The sequence below is a fragment of the Prionailurus viverrinus genome, chromosome E2 (genome assembly GCF_022837055.1).
Source record: "Prionailurus viverrinus isolate Anna chromosome E2, UM_Priviv_1.0, whole genome shotgun sequence".
NCBI lineage: Eukaryota > Metazoa > Chordata > Mammalia > Carnivora > Felidae > Prionailurus > Prionailurus viverrinus.
In genome coordinates this window covers 56,031,645-56,054,113 of record NC_062575.1, presented here as the reverse complement: position 1 = coordinate 56,054,113, position 22,469 = coordinate 56,031,645, and the positions used below count along the sequence as shown (strand labels likewise).

The 22,469-nt window shown below is 41.5% G+C and overlaps 1 protein-coding gene across 1 annotated transcript; it reads left to right on the top strand.

Annotated features, from left to right (window-relative positions):
* The first annotated feature begins 554 nt into the window (after nucleotides 1–554).
* On the top strand, nucleotides 555–17,626 carry LOC125153769 (zinc finger protein 268-like). The gene is made up of 3 exons (XM_047837280.1): nucleotides 555–1,046; nucleotides 11,728–11,823; nucleotides 15,069–17,626. Exons 1-3 carry the CDS (start codon nucleotides 965–967, stop codon nucleotides 16,703–16,705), a joined length of 1,815 nt encoding a protein of 604 aa, XP_047693236.1. The 5' UTR covers nucleotides 555–964; the 3' UTR covers nucleotides 16,706–17,626.
* The last annotated feature ends 4,843 nt before the right edge of the window (nucleotides 17,627–22,469 follow it).

The following is a 22,469-nucleotide window of genomic DNA, read 5'->3' as shown; positions in this document are numbered from 1 at the left end:
AGAACCACTGGAAATGAACAGGCAGAACCATCCTTGGAGGTTGCACACGTGGGGAATAATTTGTGTTTCCAACAGCTGGAATGGAAACCCCTCCTAACATCAGGAGAATCACAGTGGGACTTCAGAAAAATAGTGACTCTACTGGGTGATTCATGTTGGCTCTAGACTAAAGGCTGCTCTGAACCCTTCTGACAAAGTAGAAATGCAAGCGGCTACCAACGCAAAATTTAACTCCTTCCCAGACCAAAGCCCAGTAGTATTTAAAGAATAGAAAGGAATCCCATCGACCAACAATGTCAAACTCAGTGTCTGGCATCTAGTCAAAACCTACCCAGGGATGCAAATAAAAAAAACAAAACAAAAACAGGAAAACAGGACCTGTAAACGTGAAGAAAAGTCAATAGAGACCCAGAATTGGCATGGGTGACAGAATTAACAGAAAATGATGTTAAAAACAGCCATTGTAAGTGTTCTGTATGCTCAAGAAGGTGGTGTCAAGTGGATTATAAGAATTATAATTTCCTGGGGTTTCTCTCCACAGGAGCAAAGGGATAGATGAGGCCCAGTCTGGTCATTGGAGCCCCTAGCACCAGGTTGTTCAGCCTCCCAGGAAGAGGCCAGAAGATCATTTCCATCAGTGAGGACCAGGTCCTGTGAGGAGGAGACCCAGACCCAGCTGAAGTTGGGGAGTGTAGTTTGATCTGTGTCTAGTCCGTCTTTGGTTTTTGTGGGAACTGAGGCACCTGTGCACGGCCACAGGTTTCTGGAAAGTGTGGTTTGGGGTGCATGGTCTTCCTAGTTACGGGCTGGTGCTTCTTGGCTGTTTGGCTGCCACGGGGGTTCTGGCACATGTAGTTCATCTGCCTTTGTCTGTTTTTCTTCACATGAGAATCTGGCCTGGGTCCAAGCGGTTGTTGAAGAGGGTGCCTGTCAGAACCTTATCAAAGACCACTGGGGCTTCTGTATGCAGCATGTGAGGGAACTGGCTTTCCATGGGTCAGTTCCAAACTCATCCTGTGGCTCAGCTTGGGCAACGTCAGATCTTGGTAGGTCTGTCCTGCTGTATGGCTGGGGTAAGACATGGCACTAGACAGCTCCTTTGTTGTGTGGGAGGCATTCGCCCTTGTTCCTCCGGGTTCTAGGTGGCTAGATGGACCCCGTGTTGGGAGCTTGGGAGGGGAATTTGATTGTGGGTCCTACTGAACCTTACTATACCTTCTATCCCACCGCTTCCCCTCCTGGTCCCCAGAAAAACTTGGAGTGTCTTTGTGTTCTGTGGGGTGACTTGTCCTGGCCTCCTCTTACCTGCTGTGTCACCACGAACAAAAAACTTCTAGAACAGTGTCTGCCATGCAGTGCCTTGAGGACTAAGCAAGCAACTTTCAAATAGTATTCTTATGAATGAGATGATTTAGGCAGAAAGAAATTTGATTTACACACTTTAGAACATACAACAATCTGTACACATTTATAGATTCTACCTACTTTGTCTTGATTTCCAGCCTAGAGCTTCAGTCTCTAGATTTTAGAACCTGCCAGACCTCAGAGGAGAAGTCCAGAATCAGCTACCCCACAACAAGTTGTCTGGTACTGGTTTGGTACAGGGGAGGATTTACTCCAGGTTTGCCCTTTTCTGTGTTTGTAGGTTTGTTTTAGGGGTGAAGGTAGAAGACTAGAGATTCCTAGTTGGTGTGTGGGCTGATTAGTCCCCTGTCTGAGGCTGTCTTCCTAACCTTAGCTTTGTGCTTTTGAGGGTTCATCCTTCATGAAAAGAGGGGAGTTGAGTAATTGTCAAAACCCTAAAAGCTAGCCTCTCATTGAAATGTCTCCTTTAGGGGCGCCTGGGTGGTTCAGTCCGTTAAGCGGCCGACTTCGGCTCAGGTCATGACCTCATGGTTTGTGGGTTTGAGCCCTGCATCGGGCTCTGTGCTGACAGCCTGGAGCCTGCTTCAAATTCTATGTGTGTGTCTCTCTCTATTCTTCCCCTGCTCGCGCTCTGTCTCTCTCTGTCTCTCTCCCTCTCAAAAATAAACATTTTTAAAAAATGGCTCCTTTATCCTTGGTCAGCGCTCTCTTGTCAGATGTTCAGAACCAGAAAAGACAATTGACTAAAAATGCTGGCCATTTCCTAAGAACAAAAGAAAACTTGAAGGTCCTGGTGGGTTTTTGTTTGTTTCTGTGTTTTGCCTTCATTCTCATGGGTTTGCAGAGGCATGTAAAAATAATTATCAAATGGAAACATACGCTTTCCTAAATTCAGAATTTAAGGAAAAATAAGCCATAACATTAAGATTAGGACAAAGGTAGAATAGGGAAATGTAGACCATAGAGTTCACTTAAAGGAATACTGGTGAATAGATACGTAAGAATGTATGATGTATGTAAGTTGAATTACAAATACTTTTTAAGATTTTATTTTTAAGTGTCTCCATGCTCAACATGGGGCTCAGACTCAACCCCAGGATCAAGAGTCTCACACTCTACTGACTGAGCCAGCCAGGTGCCCCAAATTACAAATACTTTCTAATGTTTCCATTATCAATAATGTGTTAGTTTTCTCTTGCCCAAAAAATTCTCACAAACTTTTATAATGCAAATTTATTATCCCACAGAGGTTTGGATTGGCTTGGCTAATTTCTCTGCCCTGAATTCCATAAGACTGAAATCAAGGTGTGGACCCACAGGGCTTTTTTTTTTTTTTTTTTTTTTTAAATTTTTCTTTTCAACGTTTATTTATTTTTGGGATAGAGAGAGACAGAGCATGAACGGGGGAGGGGCAGAGAGAGGGAGACACAGAATCGGAAACAGGCTCCAGGCTCTGAGCCATCAGCCCAGAGCCTGACGCGGGGCTCGAACTCCCGGACCGCGAGATCGTGACCTGGCTGAAGTCGGACGCTTAACCGACTGCGCCACCCAGGCGCCCCCCCACAGGGCTTTTTAAAAAATGTTTTTATTTATTTTTTTTTTGAGAGAGAGAGAGAGAGAGAGCGTGAGCGAGTGGGGGAGGGGCAGAGAAAGAGAGAGACACAGAATCTGAAGCAGGCTCCAGGCTCTGAGCTGTCAGCACAGAGCCCAATGCAGGGCTTGAACTCATGAACCGTGAAATCATGACCTGAGCTGAAACCAAGAGTCAGACGCCTGACCAACTAAGCCACCCAGCCACCCCGACATTTTATCTTATGAATTTGGTAGATTCACTCATAAATTTTGTAGTTTCTGTAGGCTTTCTTGGGTTTTCTTTATACAGAATCCTGTTGTCTGCAAATAACAATATTCTTTTCTGATATTTAAGCCTATTATTTTTCATGTCTTATCGCGCTGTGAGGTCCTCTAGTATGATGTAGAGTATGGGAGTGAACATTTTGTCTCATTCTCAGTCTTAAAGGAAAAGTGCATTTTGCACATGGAATGGTTGTGAATTTTGGTGCCTCAAGGACAGACTGTGCTGGGTTGAATGCTATGTCTTGTTTTTATTATTGTTGTTGATTTTATTATTATTATTTTTTTTTTTAATTTTTTTTCAACGTTTATTTATTTTTGGGACAGAGAGAGACAGAGCATGAACAAGGGAGGGGCAGAGAGAGAGGGAGACACAGAATCAGAAACAGGCTCCAGGCTCCGAGCCATCAGCCCAGAGCCTGACGCGGGGCCCGAACTCACGGACCGCGAGATCGTGACCTGGCTGAAGTCGGACGCTTAACCGACTGCGCCACCCAGGCGCCCCGATTTTATTATTATTTTAGTGGTAGCTATAGAGCTCACAGTGTGACATCTTTTAATTCATCAAGGTTGGCTTAGAATTGATATTGTGCCGTTTTACACTATTCATTTCACACATGACACCTTACCTTTCCTACTTCACACTTGTAATTCACACATTCCACATCACACTTCCAAAAATGTAATAACCTAAGGGCTATATAATTCCTTTTAGGTCCACACCTTGTCTTTTGAGCTATTGTTGTCCCACTTTTTAGTTTTTTATTGTTATAAGCCTACCTTACAGTGTTGTTTATTTTGTACTAAGTCAATAAAGGGTGAGATAGTAAATATTTTCAGCTTTGCTGGCTATACAGTCTCTATCACATCTGTTCAATGATCTCTTCTAGAGCAAAAGCATTCAGAGATATGTAAACAAATGGATGTGGCTATGTTCCAATAAAACTTAATTTACAGAAGTATTCAGGGAGCTGAATTTGGCCCATGGACCTCGCTTCTAAACAATTCACCCTTTAAGGAAAATAAGAAGAATATCTTATTATTTACCATATCTGGTGTTGACTACTTTCTACTGATCGGAGTTTTCAACTAGAAAATTTTCTTTCAGCCTGAAAACATCGTTTAGGATTTCATTTGTGCAGATCTTTCAGCAGTGAATTCTCTCAGATTTTGCTTATTTAAAAATGTATCTCCAGTGGCTCTGTGGTGTAATGTGTAGTGCATTGGACTTCTAGTGACGAAAATGTCTTTATTTCGCACTGCTTTTAAAATAATATTTTCCCTGAGGATAGAATTCTGGGTTAACAGTGCTTGTTTGTTTGTTTGTTTATTGGTCACTTTATTTTAATAATTTTTTTTTATTTTTTTAAGTTTATTTATTTTTGAGACAGAGAGAGACAGAACATGAACGGGGGAGGGGAAGAGAGAGAGGGAGACACAGAATCGGAAGCAGGCTCCAGGCTCTGAGCCATCAGCCCAGAGCCCGACGCGGGGCTCGAACTCACGGACCACGAGATCGTGACCTGAGCTGGTTGGACGCTTAACCGACTGAGCCACCGAGGCGCCCCAAGGGTCACTTTAAAGATGTGATTAAAGTATCTTCTGACCTCCCAGAATTGTTTCTGGTTAGAAGTCAGCAATCATTCCTATCGCTGTTTCCCAGTATATAATGTGCCTTTTTTCCCCCTCTGACTCTTTTCAAGATTTAGTTTTTATCTTTGGTTTTCAGCAGCTTCAGTATGATGTGCCTGAAATGTGCTTTGTCATTAAAAGATATCATATTTTCCTTTTAATGTCTTTAGGGTTAGTAGTGTTGATTAATTTTTCATCACTTTGTTTTAGTTTCTCTTTTGTTAATCAGTCTCCCTATGGCTTTACCAATTTTAGTAATCTTTTCAATTTTCTTGTTTATCAGTTTCCTATTCATTTGTTTTTAGCGTGTTTAGTTTGTTTGCTGTTTTTCCCCCTAGCCTCATAAAGTGGCAATTAGATCATTGATTTTACACCTTTCTCTTTTACCTATAACCACTGGTAGGCTGCATTTATGTTATGTAGACCTTATCAGTATAACTGCCAAGCACACACAATGATTTTTTTAATTTTTAAAAAAATACTCTTTTTTTTTTTTGAGAGAGAGACAGAGCATGAGTGGGGGAGGGGCAGAGAGAGACAGGGAAACACAGAGTCTGAAGTAGACTCCAGGCTCTGAGCTGTCAGCCCAGAGCCTGATGCAGGGCTCAAACTTGTGAACTGGGAGATCATGAGCTGAAGTCAGATGCTTAACCAACTAAGCCACCCAGGCACCTCTAATTTTTTTTATTTGTTTTTGAAAAAGAGAGAGAGAGACATGGAGGGAGGGAGGGAGGGAGAGGGAGAGGGGCAAAGAGGGGGACAGAGGATCCAAAGCAGGCTCTGTGCTGACAGCAGAGAGCCCGATGCAGGGCTTGAACCCACCAGCTGTAAGATCAGGACCCGACCTGAAGTTGGATGCTCAACCAACTGAGCCACCCAGGCACCCCCAGAATGATATTTTTAAAGTGGGCCATGGTTTTGAGAATTGGTAAAGATCAGTCATGCCTGGTAATAACCCACTTTGTCAATATTTTCCTTCCTAGTTAGTGCTTTTTGCATCTTGTATATGAAATCTTTGCATATCCCATAATAATCGATGAGTCTTGTAAGTTTTTCCCTAGAAATTTGAATACTTCATTGTTTATATTTAGGCCTGTGATCCATCCTGTATTTACTTTTCGGTATGTGTGAGGTGGGAGTGAAAATCTTGCCCCCTCCCCGTATAGTTATCCAATTGAACAGCTGTTGTTGAAAAGACCATTATTTTTCCCCTACTGAATTACATTGGCATCTTGTCATAAAATAGGTAATTTTGTATACTGAGTCGTCTTTCTGGGATCTTTGTATTTTTTTCTATTGTTGTGTTTACTATCCTCGTACTAATAATACTACCATATCTTGATTACTATAGGTTTTTATGTATTAAGTCTTAAAATCTGTGAGGGTTATGCTCTCCAGGTTTTTTCTTCTTCAACATTGCCTTGGATATTCCAAGTCTTTTCTACGTCTGTATACAGTTTAGTATTGACCTCTATGTTTCTTATTCTCTCCTTTGCATTTCAGGCTGGAGGTTTAGATCTCTATTCCAATATACTAATTCTTCATCTGTATCTGTTCAGCTATTAAATTGTCAATTAGGTCACCAGTTTTAGTTACTATATACACTATATACAGTCAATTCTTATTATTGACAATAGTTACATTCTGTAAAGTCACCATGAACACTGATTACCAAATATTGAACAATTGCTGCTAGGAGAAATATGGGTTAGATTCCTGTGAGCCCCTGGTCACAACATTTTCGTCAAGCAATGCATAACCTTGGTTTTTGTGTGCTTATGTTTAAAGACACCTTATTTAACATATATCATTAATTTATTGATATAAATCTCATGACCAACTACATTATAACTCATGCCTATACAGAGCTTATCTAACACATATATTTTCTCCATAAGGGGCATCACTGCCTTACTGCCTTATTGCACTTAGGAACATTAAACAGTTTTTCAGCACGTGCTTGGGGACCATTTCAAATAGCAAAATCACTAAGAAAAAAGCAAAAACTTGGGGGAAAAAACCCAAAAACAATGGCATTAAATAGACCATGAAAAGGACCCTGGTTTACAGTATGAGAACTGAAACAAGAAGGCAGGACATCATTTTGTTCAAACTCAACTGGGAATATACCCAAGGGGGCAATTCCAGTTACCCACTGCTCAAATGACTCTTCGCTCCCTGCAGAATTTCACTGTGACTGTTGATATCGAGGTTACAATGAAATATTAGCAGGTAGGTGAATTCACAGTCAAGAAACCCTCTGTGACTAATGAGGGTTGACTGTACACTTGACCTCTTGAACAACATGGGTTTGAACTGCGTGGATCCGTCACATTTCTCTAACATCCTTTATTGAAGGACTACAGTATTTAAACATACACAAAATATGTGTTAATGGTTTATGTTATTGGTAAGGCTTCTGGTCAACATTAGGCTATTAGTAGGTAAGTTTTTGGGGGGTCAAAAGTTATACATGGATTTTTGACTGCATAAGGGGTTGCTGCCTCTAACCCTCACATTGTTCAAGGGTCAACAGGTTCATATACTTCTGAATAGTCATTAAAAATTTTTTTATGAGAGCCTGGGTTGCTCCATCATTAAGTGTCTAACTTTGGCTCAGATTAGGATCTTGCAGTTCGTGGGTTCAAGGCCCAAAGTCTTGCTTGGGATTCTCTCTTCCCCCCTACCCCCACCCCCTTCTCTCTCTCTCAAAATAAATAAATAAACTTAAAAAAAAATAGGGGTGCCTGGGTGGTTCAGTCAGTTAAGCCTCTCACTTCAGCTTAGGTTATGATCTCACTGTTCATGAATTTGAGCCCTGTGTCGGGCTATGCGCTGACAGCTCACAGCCTGGAGCCTGTTTTGGATTCTGTGTCTCCTTCTCTGCCCCTCCGCCACTCACACTCTGTCTCTCTCTCAAAAATAAATAAACATTAAAAAAAAAATTAAGGGCACCTGGGTGGCTCAGTCGGTTGAGCGTCTGACTTCGGCTAAGGTCATGATCTCACAGATCGTGGGTTCGAGCCCCACATCGGGCTCTGTGCTGACAGCTCGGAGCCTGGAGCCTGCTTCGGATTCTGTGTCTCCTTCTCTCTCTGCCCCTTCCCTGCTCACGCTCTGTCTCTCTCTCTCTCAAAAATAAACAAATGTTAAAAAAAATAAATAAATAAAAAATTTTAATATATTTAAAACATTTTTTAAGTTAGTTCATTTATTTATTTATTTACGTACTTAGAGGCCACAAGTGAGTGAGGGGCAGAGAGAGAGGGAGTGAGAGAGAAGCAGGGCTTGTGCTCACACGAAGTGGGGCTCAAGCTCACCCGATGCAGAGCTCGAACTCCTGAACTGTGAGATCATGACCTGAGCTGAAGTCCGATGCTTAACCGACAGCCACTCAGCCACCCTTGAGTTTATTTATTTTTAGAGAGAGAAGAGTGTGCACGCATGAGTGAGAGCAGGGGGTTGGGCAGAAAGAGAAGAGAGAAAAAAGAGATAATCCCAAGCAGTCTCTGAATGCTGTCAGCACAGAGCCCAATGTGGGACTCAAACTCATAAACTGTGAGATCATGACCCGAGCTGGAATCAAGAGTTAGATGATGGGGCGCCTGGGTGGCTCAGTCGGTTAAGTGTCCAACTTTGGTGCAAACCATGATCTCACGGTTCACGAGTTTGAGCCCCATGTCAGGCTCTGTGCTGATGGCTCAGAGCCTAGAGCCTGCTTCAGATTCTGTGTCTCCCAACCACTCTGCCCCTCCCCTGCTCGTGCTCTGTCTCTCTCAAAAATAGTAAATAAATATTTTTAAAAAAGGGTTGGATGCTTAATCAACTGAGCCACCCAGGAGCCCCAAGATTTTATTTATTTTTAATTTTTTTAATGTTTATTTATTTTTGAGACAGAGAGAGACAGAGCATGAACGGGGGAGGGGCAGAGAGAGAGGAAGACACAGAATCGGAAGCAGGCTCCAGGCTCTGAGCCATCAGCCCAGAGCCTGACGCGGGGCTCGAACTCACGAACCGCGAGATCGTGACCTGAGGTGAAGTCGGACGCTCAACCGACTGAGCCACCCAGGCACCCCAAGATTTTATTTTTAAGCAATCTCCACACCCAAATTGGGGCTCAATCTCACAACGCTGAAATCAAGAGTCACATAGTCTTGGGGCGCCTGGGTGGCGCAGTCGGTTAAGCGTCCGACTTCAGCCAGGTCACGATCTCGCGGTCCGTGAGTTCGAGCCCCGCGTCAGGCTCTGGGCTGATGGCTCGGAGCCTGGAGCCTGTTTCCGATTCTGTGTCTCCCTCTCTCTCTGCCCCTCCCCCGTTCATGCTCTGTCTCTCTCTGTCCCAAAAATAAATAAAACATTGAAAAAAAAAAATTAAAAAAAAAAAAAAAAAGAGTCACATAGTCTTCCAGCCAGGTGCCCTGAATGGCCATTTTATTTTATTTTATTTTTTTAAACGTTTTTTATTTATTTTTGGGACAGAGAGAGACAGAGCATGAACAGGGGAGGGGCAGAGAGAGAGGGAGACACAGAATCGGAAACAGGCTCCAGGCTCTGAGCCATCAGCCCAGAGCCCGATGCGGGGCTCGAACTCCCGGACCGCGAGATCGTGACCTGGCTGAAGTCGGACGCTTAACCTACTGCGCCACCCAGGCGCCCCTGAATGGCCATTTTAATAATATCTCATTCTTTCCTCATATTTTGGATGTGTTATTTCTCAATATATTACAACATACTAATGGCCCATGCTGATAATTAACGCATGTGCAGTCATTTCATGTCTGATTCTGTGTTCTCTCTGTTGATACATGTTTCCCTGTAACTGTGCATTGTGATAGATGTTAACTAGACTTACTGCGACAGTCATCTCACAGATCTTTTGCAAATCATTATGTTGCACACCTGAGACTGATATAATGTATGTCAATTATACCTCAATAAAAATAAATAAAAGGTAGTGTTTAGTTGGAAACAAGATAAAAGGTCCTTGAGGGCTACTTGCTGTGTTTTTATGTTAGCACTTTGCTCTCTACCTTTTAAGTAGATGTTAAAAATGTTTTTCAGAGGGGCGCGTGGGTGGCTCAGTAGGTTAAGTGTCCTACTCTTGATTTTGGCTCCAGTTGTGCATCTTACGGTCATGAGATTGAGCCCTGTGTCAGGCTCTACTCTGACATCAAGGACTCTGTTTAGGATTCTCTCTCCCCCTCTCTCTGCCCCTCCTCTGTGTCCCCGTGCCCGTGGGCACACCTCCCTCCCTTTCTCTGTCTCTCTCTCTCAAACACTAAAAATGTTTTTCAGGGGCGCCTGGGTGGCTCAGTCGGTTGAGCGTCCGACTTCAACTCAGGTCGCGATCTTGCGGTCCGTGAGTTCGAGCCCCGCGTCGGGCTCTGGGCTGATGGCTCAGAGCCTGGAGCCTGCTTCCAATTCTGTGTCTCCCTCTCTCTCTGCCCCTCCCTCGTTCATGCTGTGTCTCTCTCTGTCTCAAAAATAAATAAATGTTAAAAAAAATTAAAAAAAATGTTTTTCAGGGGCGCCTGGGTGGCTCAGTCGGTTAAGTGTCCGACTTCAGCCAGGTCACGATCTCGCGGTCCGTGAGTTCGAGCCCCGCATCGGGCTCTGGGGTGATGGCTCAGAGCCTGGAGCCTGTTTCCGATTCTGTGTCTCCCTCTCTCTCTGCCCCTCCCCCGTTCATGCTCTGTCTCTCTCTGTCTCAAAAATAAATAAACGTTAAAAAAATAAAAAATAAAAAAATAAAAAAATGTTTTTCAGAGATTTCTATTTCAGGGATATTTTACCTGTAGGATTTAAGTATTCCTTTCAAAAACTCCTAATTTACTTATTTATTTTTTAAAGTAGGCTCCACATTGATCTCACAACCCTGAGATTATGAGTCACATGCTCTACCCACTGGCCAGCCAGGTGCCCCCCAAACTTCTAATTTATTGGATTAGTTGATAGTTAAGTGCACAATTGCAATATATTTTTTAAATTGAAATATATTTGACATATAACATCATATAAATTTAAGGTGTGTAACATGTTGATTTGACACATCTATGTATTATAATATGGGAAGGCAGATTTAATGGCATTTTATTTCTTACCATAATGAATAATGAAAAGTATTACACAAAAACATAGCCTTTGTAAGGTATGGTAAAAACAACCGAAACATATACCTAGAGATCTTTCTCACGACAGTAACGATCACCACAAATTGAAGAAGAATGTGTTATTATAGGGATTTGTGTCATTTAAGGATGTATCTGTGGACTTCAATGGGGATGAGTGGTGCCTTCTAGTTCTGCTCAGAAGAATCTATACCAAGATATGATGTTGGAGAATTATAGCAACCTGTGACAGCAGTTCAAGATGATTGCCCTGTGTCAGAGTGTCACAGACAGTAGCCTTTCCTTTTTCATTTGCCCTGGCTTCCAAAGAGCTTCAACATACTGGACTTTAGTTTATAGGCAATAGATTCTTTTTTTTTTTTTTTCAACGTTTATTTATTTTGGGGACAGAGAGAGACAGAGCATGAATGGGGGAGGGGCAGAGAGAGGGGAGACACAGAATCGGAAACAGGCTCCAGGCTCTGAGCCATCAGCCCAGAGCCCGACGCGGGGCTCGAACTCACGGACCGCGAGATCGTGACCTGGCTGAAGTCGGACGCTTAACCGACTGCGCCACCCAGGCGCCCCGGGCAATAGATTCTTAATCTGTCTTCTGTTCCCAGACAGAATTTATGTGCTGCCACCTTCAATAGATCCTTAATCTGCCAAAGTGGAAGTATGTCAGTTCCTGAGACCTTGTGCTTTTCCTGGGTATCCCCCACCCAGTCAGATTATAAGTGTCCAAGTCTTTGTCGTTTCCCATGAACAGGCTATCCAGCTACCAACCCACATATGATCCTTAATTTCGAGCACGGAGGGAAGCCATGGAGCATAGAAGATGAAATGCAATGCCAGTACTCTTCAGGTAAGTGAGCAGCTGAGAACCAGGAAGCTGTGAGACTTTGAAAGTAAAGTAGTTGCCCATGAGGGGATGACCCCTTCCAAATGTGTTTAAAAAGGCCAAAACGTTAAAGATCATTGCAAATACCTAAGTCATTAACGAGGCTCTCATTTGCCTGGTGTTTCAAGGGAACTGCACCTCTTGTTCTCTCTTTTGGGTTGATTCATATTCAGGAGGAAGTTTTCTTTGCAGCTTGCAGACTTCCTTCTCCTCTTCTGCTTCCTGCCTGGCAATGTCCCTCCCTGTGTTCTCCGCAGCTCTTGTTTTCACCCCTCTCACCTGACTGAACATGTCACAATTCACCTAGTTAACACCGAAGCCTTTTATCCAGGGATCTGGTTTTTGGATTTCTGTGGGCCATGTGAAAAATGTATCAAAACAAGCGAGAAGTTGGGAATGTTGACTGACCACAGTGGTATTCTCTAAATATGATATTAGAGCGTTGGGAAGGTTCACTGTCTATAGCATGGAGAACTAGAGAAGAATCAGTACGAGAGAATAACTATGCTTATCTTGCAGTGAGAAGCCGAAGGTCCCTAAATTTAACCTGCTTCTCCCAGGTATTTGTTCAAGACTTAAGTTGGCATCTTTCCTTGGTCATCGTTTGCACCTGATGGATGGACTTACTTCATCCTCTGGGCATCTTCTAAAGTCTCCAGAGTCAGAGAGCATGAAGCTTCATCCTTGCCCATTTCCATCATTTGCTCTCAGTGGTTTCATTCATTTTCATGGACTTAAGAATACCATTTATGTGCTGATGACCCCCAAATGTTTGTTTGTAGGCCAGACCTTCTTTTATCCATGCACATTGACCTAGATATTTCATTTCTGCATTTGGAGACTTAATAGCTGCTTCAAACATCATGTCACCTGGTTCCTCTTTTCACTTACACCACAAATCCAATCCATAAGCGACTTCAGTCTATACTTTCTCCTTATTGTATCTGGAGGTCCTCCACTCCTTTCTGTAACTAATGTTTCACCCAAGGCCCAACGTTCATCGTCTCTTTCCAAAATTAATATAGTTTTCTTGAAAATGCTCTCACTTCTTTACTCTTGCTTCTCTCTGTTCGCCACATAACAGCCAGATTTTTTTTTTTTTGTCTGATTTTATTGCTTGTTTTTAAATTTTTTTTTTCAACGTTTATTTTTATTTTTGGGACAGAGAGAGACAGAGCATGAATGGGGGAGGGGCAGAGAGAGAGGGAGACACAGAATCGGAAACAGGCTCCAGGCTCCGAGCCATCAGCCCAGAGCCTGACGCGGGGCTCGAACTCACGGACCGCGAGATCGTGACCTGGCTGAAGTCAGACGCTTAACCGACTGCGCCACCCAGGCGCCCCATATTGCTTGTTTTTAAAAGTAATAGGGGGAGCCTGGGTGGCTCAGTTGGTCGAGCGTCTGACTTTGGCTCAGGTCATGATCTCACAGTTTGTGGGTTTGAGCCCTGCGTTGGGCTCTGTGCTGACAGTTCAGAGCCTGGAGCTGTTTCAGATTCTGTGTCTCCCTCTCTGTCTGCACCTCCTCCACTTACACTCTGTCTCTTTCAGAAATGAATAAACATTAAAAAAAAAAAAAAAGTAATAGAAGTCAGTTTTTCCAGACTTTCACCCTCCAAATTCATGGACACAGAAACAAACAAACTTTATAAATCTGGATTTATAACGATATCACGTTCTGACAGTTACTTGGGTAGGAAGAAATGGGTATGGAAGTTAATTAAGCCATCATATAGAAAGAATGATCTTCTGAGTTAGAGAATAGAGGGAAATATCTAAAGTATAATCCAAGAAAAATCCTGTATGCAATAGTAGATCTTTACCAATTTTCACAAGCATAGTCCACAGTCCTAAAAATAGTGTTTACGTAGCAATACTTAAGACCTTATTAGTGTGATAACGGATATATACACACAGGATGACATTCTTAAAGAGAAAATCAGGACATGTCACCTGTCTCCCACCGTTACCTTGAATGGCATCTTGCAACTATTAGTATAATATCTTAATTCTTTCCAGGATCCTCCCACATGTGAGCATTTCCTGACTCTTGCCCAAATTTTTGCTTGCTTTTTTATGTAAAAAATTTTAATGTTTATTTATTTTTGAGAGAGAGAGACAGAGAATCCCAAGCAAGCTCTGAGCTGCCAGCGCAGAGCCCAACACAGGCCTCAAACTGGTGAACTGTGAGATCATGACTTGAGCCGAAATCAAGAGTCGGACGCTTAACCGACTACCCAGGCGCCCCTAAAAATTTTTTTTAAGTATAGCATACACACACAAAAGTGTATAGATACAAGGGTCCGGCTCAGTTAATTTTTACAATCAGTATACTGTGTAACCAGCAGTAGATCAAAAGTACTAGAGTTCTATGCAAGATCCACTGTGTGAACATAAAATAATCTCTTCCACATTCAGGTGTTGTAAGTAATATTCCTATATATCTTTACATAGATGTCCTTTATTTTTTATTTTTCTCCATTTGAAAATGTTTATTTCTGAATAGTTTAACTCAATGAGAAATCCCAACATTATACACAAATTTCTTACACATTGTTTTTATAGGTTTCCCTAACTGGTAATATTCTACCACATTTGCTTTATCATAGTATATCTACCTATTATTCCATACATATGTACATACTGTTTTTCTGAACTCTTTACCCCTAAATATGTAAGTGTGTGTTTCCTAGGAACAAGTTAGTTTTTTCATATAACCAAAATATTCAAAAAATTATCAAAAAAATACTCCAGGGGCGCCTGGGTGGCGCAGTGGCGCAGTCGGTTAAGTGTCTGACTTCAGCTCAGGTCACGATCTCGCGGTCCGTGAGTTCGAGCCCCGCATCAGGCTCTGGGCTGATGGCTCAGAGCCTGGAGCCTGTTTCCGATTCTGTGTCTCCCTCTCTCTCTGCCCCTCCCCCGTTCATGCTCTGTCTCTCTCTGTCCCAAAAATAAATAAACATTGAAAAAAAAATTTTTTTAAATAAAAAAAAAAAATACTCCAAATCAGAATACTGACATTGATGCAGAACTATTTCACAATATACAGAGCTTCCTCAAACTTTACTGATTTTCTCATTAATTTTTTTTTTATAGTAAATGAAATAAATTTTTTCTGGACCTTTCCTTATTATCTCGCTCATTCTGTTGTGGGTACACTGGCTTTCACCCAGAAGTCAGAGCTCACTAATTATCACCTAACTCCTTTAGGGAAGAAACCATATGGATGCAATGAATGTGCAGTGAACGCTTTTGAACCACTCATGAATGTGCTTCAGAGAACTCGTGCAGGAAGGAAATCCCATGAATGCACTGATGGTAGGAAAGCCTTTTCCAGTAAGGTGAAGCTAATAAGTAAAGCTACTCATCAGCAGATTCACACAAGGGAGAGACCGTTCGGGTGCAGTCAATGTCAAAAAGCCTTCGTTACAAAGTCAGCACTCAGCTGCCATCAGAAAACTCATCATAGAGAAGGGAAATCCTATGCATGCAGTAAATGTGGGAAAGCTTTTCCTTGGAAGTCAAAACTCGAATTACATCAGAGAACTCATTCAGGAGAGAGACCTTTCAGATGCAGAGTATGTGATAAAGCCTTCATGGTTCAGACACATCTGACTGTACATCAGAGAACTCACACAGGAGAGAGACCATATAAATGCTTGGATTGTGAAAAAGCATTCTCAAAAAAGGCTCAGCTCGTAATCCATCAGCGAATTCACACAGGAGAGAGACCATACAGATGCAGTCAATGTCAGAAAGCGTTCATTACAAAGTCAGCACTCATCTATCATCAGAAAACTTGTCATAGTGAAGGAAAATCCTATGGATGCAGTAAATGTGGGAAAGCTTTTCCTTGGAAGTCAAAACTCGAATTACATCAGAGAACTCATTCAGGAGAGAGACCTTTCAGATGCAAAGTATGTGATAAAGCCTTCATGGTTCGGACACATCTCACTGTGCATCAGAGAACTCACACCGGAGAGAAACCATATGAATGCTTGGATTGTGAGAAAGCGTTCTCAAAAAAGGCTCAACTCATGGTTCATCAGCGCATTCACGCAGGAGAGAGACCCTATGAATGCAGTCAGTGTCAACAAGCCTTCATCCAGAGGTCAGATCTAACTAATCATAAGAAAACTCAGCATGCAATAGGGAAATCTCACGGATGCGGTGAATGTGGGAAGGTTTTGTCCTCTAAGTCAACTCTCGTTATACATCAGAGAACCCATACAGGTGAGAAGCCCTTCAAGTGCAGTGTATGTGATAAAGCCTTCACATCAAAGGCACATCTTATTGTCCACCAGAGAATTCATACAGGAGAGAAACCATATGAATGTTTGGATTGTGAGAAAGCCTTCTCCACTAAGGCACATCTTATGATTCACCAGCGAATTCACACAGGAGAGAGACCCTATGAATGCCGTGAATGTCAACAGGCTTTCATCCAGAAATCAGGTCTCACTAACCATATGCAAAATTGTCATGCAAGAGTGAAATCTCATGGCTGCAGTGAATGTGGAAAGGTTTTGTCCTGTAAGTCAACTCTCATTATACATCAGAGAACCCATACCGGTGAGAAGCCTTTCAAATGTAACGTATGTGATAAAGCCTTCACGGCTAAATCGTATCTCACTGTCCATCAGAGAATTCATACTGGAGAGAGACCATATGAATGCTCTGATTGTAAGAAAGCATTTGCTACTTTGTCAACTCTCATAGGTCACCGGAGAACTCACACAGGAGAGAGGCCCTATGGATGCAGTGAATGCCAAAAAGCCTTCTTTCGGAAGTCAGCTGTTCTTAATCATCAGCAAACTCAGCATAGAGGAAAAGTGTCTATGCAGTGACCATAGGAACATGAGAAATAGGTTTTGATGAGTCAGTCCTCTCTGTTCAGAGAACTCATTCAGAATAGAAATGCCATGAATGCTGTGATTATAGTAGACCTTTCTGAAACTTCAATAGGAAGTAAACCTTATAGATGCAAGGAAAGTTGTAAGCCTTTCATCCGAAGACTCCTCTCAGTATACCACAGGGATCTCACCAAAAGAGAGAAACCTTATAAATGCAGTGATTGTCAAAAATTTCATTCGGGGGCCTCTGGGTGGCTCAGTCAGTTAAGCATCAGACTTCAGCCTAGGTCATGATCTCGCCATTCCAGAGTTTGAGTCCCACGTTGGGCTCTGTGCTGACAGCTCAGAGCCTGGAGTCTGTTTCAGATTCTGTGCCTCCCTCCCCCCCTCAAAAGTAAACAAACATTTAAAAAATGTCATTTGGAAGACGCTGTGCATTTAGGAGGCAATACCGTGAGATACAGGGAAAGTGGGAAATCAATTTCAAATCATTTTCAAAGCACATTTGTTATACTTTAGGGTATTCGTTCAGGAGAGGGATCCTAGAGTTGCAGTGAGTGCAGAAAAGCCAAGGAAAATCACATCTCATTGTACATAAAAATAAAAATTACAGGAAGGTTGTGATAAAGGACTTAACCATTCTCTGGAAAGTCAGACTCGTTGACCATCTTGTGCAGGAGAGAAATACTGTGAATGTGATACAGTCCTCCAATTAATGCATATCTCTGTACATCAACAAACTTGTGTAGGAGGAAAACCCTATTAATGCAGCAAATGTAGTAAAGGCTGCATCTAGACGTCAGAGCTCGCTAATTATCTGCAAACTCATATAGTAGGTAAATCCTTTGGCCACAAAACTCATTGCATAGCAAGAAAGAAATGCCATTAATTACACTGATTATCTAAAATGCTTTATTTACATGGGGTTCCTGGGTGGCTCAGTCGGTTAAGTTTCCGGCTTCGGCTCAGGTCATGATCTCACAGTTTGTAAGTTTGAGCCGTGTCAGGCTCTGTGCTGACAGTGTGGAGCCTGGACCCCAGAGCCTGCTTTGAGTTCTGTGTCTCCCTCTCTCTCTGCCCCTCCCCTGCTCACAATCTCTCTCTCTCTCTCTCAAAACTAAATAAACATTAAAAAAAATTTAATACTTTATTTACAATTCAGAGCTTTTTAAATTGCTTTTTATTTTTTGTTTTTATTATTATTTTCTTGAGAGAGAGAGAGAGAGAGAACAAGTTGGGGAGGGGCAGAGAAAGGGAGACACAGAATCCAAAGCAGGCTCCAGGCTCTGAGCCATTAACACAGATCCCAATGTGGGGCTCAAACTCACGAACTGCAAATCATGACCTGAGCTGAAGTCAGATGCTTAACCGACCGAACTACCCAGGCACCCCTACAATTCAGAGCTTTTTAAAAATAATTTCATATCTTGTTGAACAGAGGGATCTTTCACCACTTCTGAAATGTAAAGCTAAAATAAGACTTTAAGAATGTAGAAGAGTGAAGGGGGGTGAAGTCATAGTCATACATTTAGTGAGTAGTAAACTGGAAAGGTATGTAAAACTTTGAGTTGCAATCAGAGGGGAGACCTGTTCAGGGCTGAAGGGATGTCCTTAGTTTCTTACTACAAAAATCTCTTCTTAACTAAAGGCTACACAAATAAGAGTGTCCGTTTATAGAAAAACTCCAAATGGCACAAAACCCCATGAGGCAGGAGAAATGGACAGGATGGCAGGATATGGGCAGCCAGTCTGCAGCAGGGATGGCTGGGCTGGACCTGTAGGAGACAGCAGGCTGGCAAGTACAGAGGCAGAGGTTAGTGCATTCACCCAAAGCCCTTGCTTTCCAATCAGACTTTCTAGGATGCTGACGCTTTCCTCAAACAAGATACAATTCAGAGCTTTTAAATTGCCCCCTAACTCCCATAGCAGAGAGATCCTATTCTCAGACGAGGAAACAATTTCCAGGTTCAGTGAAGTTATAAAACCCATAAGGAATCACGTCTGATATATTATAGAAATACTGTGATCAGGGGCGCCTGGGTGGCGCAGTCGGTTAAGCGTCCGACTTCAGCCAGGTCACGATCTCGCAGTCAGGGAGTTCGAGCCCCGCGTCGGGCTCTGGGCTGATGATGGCTCAGAGCCTGGAGCCTGTTTCCGATTCTGTGTCTCCCTCTCTCTCTGCCCTTCCCCCGTTCATGCTCTGTCTCTCTCTGTCCCAAAAATAAATAAACGTTGAAAAAGAAATACTGTGATCATAGTCACTAAAAATGCTTTCTGTGGAGGATTGGATATCATTGAGCATAATAAGCTCTTAAAAATAGAATTTGCTGTCCACAGAGCAGTGAATGTGGCAAAAGCATCAGTAATAGATTGTGTTTTACTTTTGCATTTCTGGGTTTATTTCTTCACATCTGACCATATCTTACGTGTGATGCATGTTAGATTTGATGGAATGTCAGGGTTTTTCTATGTTTGATGGCATTTTAGATTTGGGTTATTAGCTAAACTTGGAAGGTATATATAGAACGAAATTATTTTATAAGGGATTAACATAATGGTTTTAGAAAGGATTCCAGAGATATCAGATATTTTCCCTGCAAATATGACACCATTTGAATACATTTAAAAAATCAGAATAAGGAGAAGTTGAATAGTGACAAAGGTTTATAGGAGTTATGTTCTGGACTATACTGTGTAATGTGGACTTTATGTATTTACCTTTATTATTTCTTGGAGTTACATGAAGGAACATTATTTTTAGGGTTTATTTCTCAGCATAGACATAGAATATTGAGTAACACAATCTTGTGTAAATAGGGATGTTCTATTTCCTTATGAGTCAGAATGTCTTGTAATATGTAATTTGACTCATTAATAAGTATTATAAAGAATTAGACTGCATAAGTCTGCTCTCCTTATTTTTACTGTGTTTTGTAATGTTTCTGCCAAGTGTGATAATCATCACTACTTGAAGCCTCCGTTTTTCTAGAGCCTTATTTCTTAAATATGCAAAAGTGATAAAAGATTTACATGAAATACTAAAAACCAAGCAACACATGAGACAAAGGGGGAGAAAAGACTTGGGTTTGTGTGTGTGTGTTCATGTATATTTATTGCAAGTGCTGTATCATGCAGGAACTTTGGATTTATTATGAAAACACGTCCTTAAGCACTAGAAACATTTTCTGTCTTAGCATTTCCTAAAATACCCAGTATTTACCAACATTAGGAATGACATTGCAGAAATTGGAATTCTTGAACATAACTGGAATGTGAAGTGGTTCAGTTGCTGTGGAAAACAATTTGGCGGTCCCTCTAAAAAGTTAAATATGGAATTACGTATGACCCCAGAATTCCACTCATAGGTATATATTCAACAAAATTGAAAACAGGTACTTCAATACTTGTACATGAATGTTCACAACAGCACTATTCACAATAACCAAAAGGTGGAAATAATCTAGATGTCCATCAGTGAATGAATGGGCAAATAAAATGTGGTATGTATATACATACATGTATATGTTATGTGTATGTATATATATATGTGTATATATATGCGTGTATATATATTTATGTATATATGTGTATGTATATATGCGTGTATATATGTATACATATATACATACGTATATATATGTATACACGTGTATATATATGTATACATGTGTATATATATGTATATATGTATACGTGTATATATACGTGTATATATATATACACGTGTATACATATATATACATGCATATATATACACACATACACACACGTATACACTCATATATCTGTGATGGAATATTGATTACCTATACAAGTGAAGTGTTGTTAAATGTTATCACAGAAGCCTCAAAAACATGCTAAGTGAGAGAAGCCAGACAAAGAGGACCACATGTTGTATTCCTGTTTACATAAAATGTGCAGAATAGGTAAATCTATATAGAGACATAAAGCAAATTGGCGGTGGGGCGCGTGGCTGGCCCAGTCAGAGGAGCATTCAAGTCTTGATCTGGAGGTCGTGAGTTCAAGCCCCACAATTGGGTGTAGAAATTGCTCAAATAAATAAAACTTGAAAAAAAAATACAGCAAATTGTTGGATTGGCTATCAGGGCCTGGGGAGAAGAGGGCATGGAGACTGACTGATTCATGGTCACGGGTTGGGTTTGGTTTTAGAACGATGAAAATGTTTTGGAACGAGGTGGAGATGGTGGTAGCATAGCATCGTGAAGGTGTAAACGTCACTGAATTGTATACTTTGAAAGGCTAACATATTATGTCAACTTCTACATCAATAAAAATATACTTGAAAAGAATATCATTGCAAGAACCCTGGCCCTCAAAATACAGATAAAAGTCAACAGTTATTTGTGAAAAACATAATTTCTCCGCAAAGCAGATGTAAATATATCTTCTCAGCTTAATGGGTATTGGCTAGCAAAACTTTACAGCTAACATCACATTTAATGATAGACCCTCAAAGATGTTCCCAGGTTGTTGGGCAATGGGGTACACACATCTGCTGCCACCTTTCTCCTGAGCACTCCTGGAGATCTCAATCAGCACAATATGACAATAATAAAAACGAAAGGGCTTAAAATTGGAAACAGGAAAATATTGCCATTATTTGCAGATGATATGATTGCCTACATGGCAGGAGAATCCACAGGCAACCACGTAGAATAGTAAGGGAACCCAGGAGGATTCTCTGGATGTTGATCAATATGCAGCTTCAGTTGAGTGCTAGGCAATAATCAGAACATTTTTGAAAAGTACTCTGTTCACGGGACACCTGGGTGACTCCGTCGGTTAAGCGTCTGATTTCGGCTCAGGTCATGATCTCAGTTTGTGAGTTCGGGCCTTGCGTCGGGCTCTGTGCTGACAGCTCAGAGCCTGGATCCTGTTTCAGATTCTGTCTCCTATTTCTGCCCCTACTTGTGCTCTGTCTCTCAAAAATAAATAAATGTAAAAAAAAATTTTTTTTTAAGTTCTCTGTTCACGATAAACATTATAAGAGAATTAGACAGTTTTACACCACTTTATTGAAAACTACTCGAGATAACCGAAATAAAGGAAGAGGTAGATAGGTTCCTAAATGTGAAGGCTCAGGGTCACTAAGACCACCTTCACCTCCAATAAATAAGTCTTCCAAGTGCCAAGATGCCGTCAAACATTGTTGAACAGGCAAGAACTGATGAAGTGTAGTTCCCATGAACTTCTTCAAGAAGTTACTGGAACGTGAATTTTACCCATAAGAGATGAACAGGTAAACAATGGCAAAAGAACTGAGTGTAAGCGTCAAATCCCCTTAATCAGAGATATAAAAGCCTTTAGTAGATTATGAAAATTTTAGTCACAGAGCCTAATGTAAGTGCTAAAAACAATGATAATATAGAAATTGTAAAACAAAAATTTGGGAGAGAATTGGGGAAAGAAGGTGAAAGGTAATGTGAGAACCTTGATCTCATCATTTTAGGGAGGGAGGTAAATATCTAAACCGACTTATCAAAAAATGGAAGAACAAATACACATAAAGTATATAAAGAAACATCGAGGAAGATCTGTAGTCAGCTCCGGGTAGTGGAAGGAAAGAAAGGAAGCAGAACGGTGTGAATTGTACTATTCCTCATAGTAGGGATTCCAGGATTAGGGTGGAGGCACCTTCAGAAATGGAAAGCGGAGTCACTTGTGGACCATGCTGCCTTGGCAGGACAGCTCGAGAAGACAAATTTGGGAACGGCCTGAGAGGTGGGTAGGACTGGCA

Coding starts and splice junctions, on each gene's coding strand:
- LOC125153769 (XM_047837280.1), top strand. CDS start 965: ATGCAGCATGTGAGGGAACTGGCTTTCCATGGGTCAGTTCCAAACTCA. Junction 1,047..11,727: donor TTGGGCAACGTCAGATCTTG/GTAGGTCTGTCC, acceptor TCCCATGAACAG/GCTATCCAGCTACCAACCCA. Junction 11,824..15,068: donor GCAATGCCAGTACTCTTCAG/GTAAGTGAGCAG, acceptor TAACTCCTTTAG/GGAAGAAACCATATGGATGC.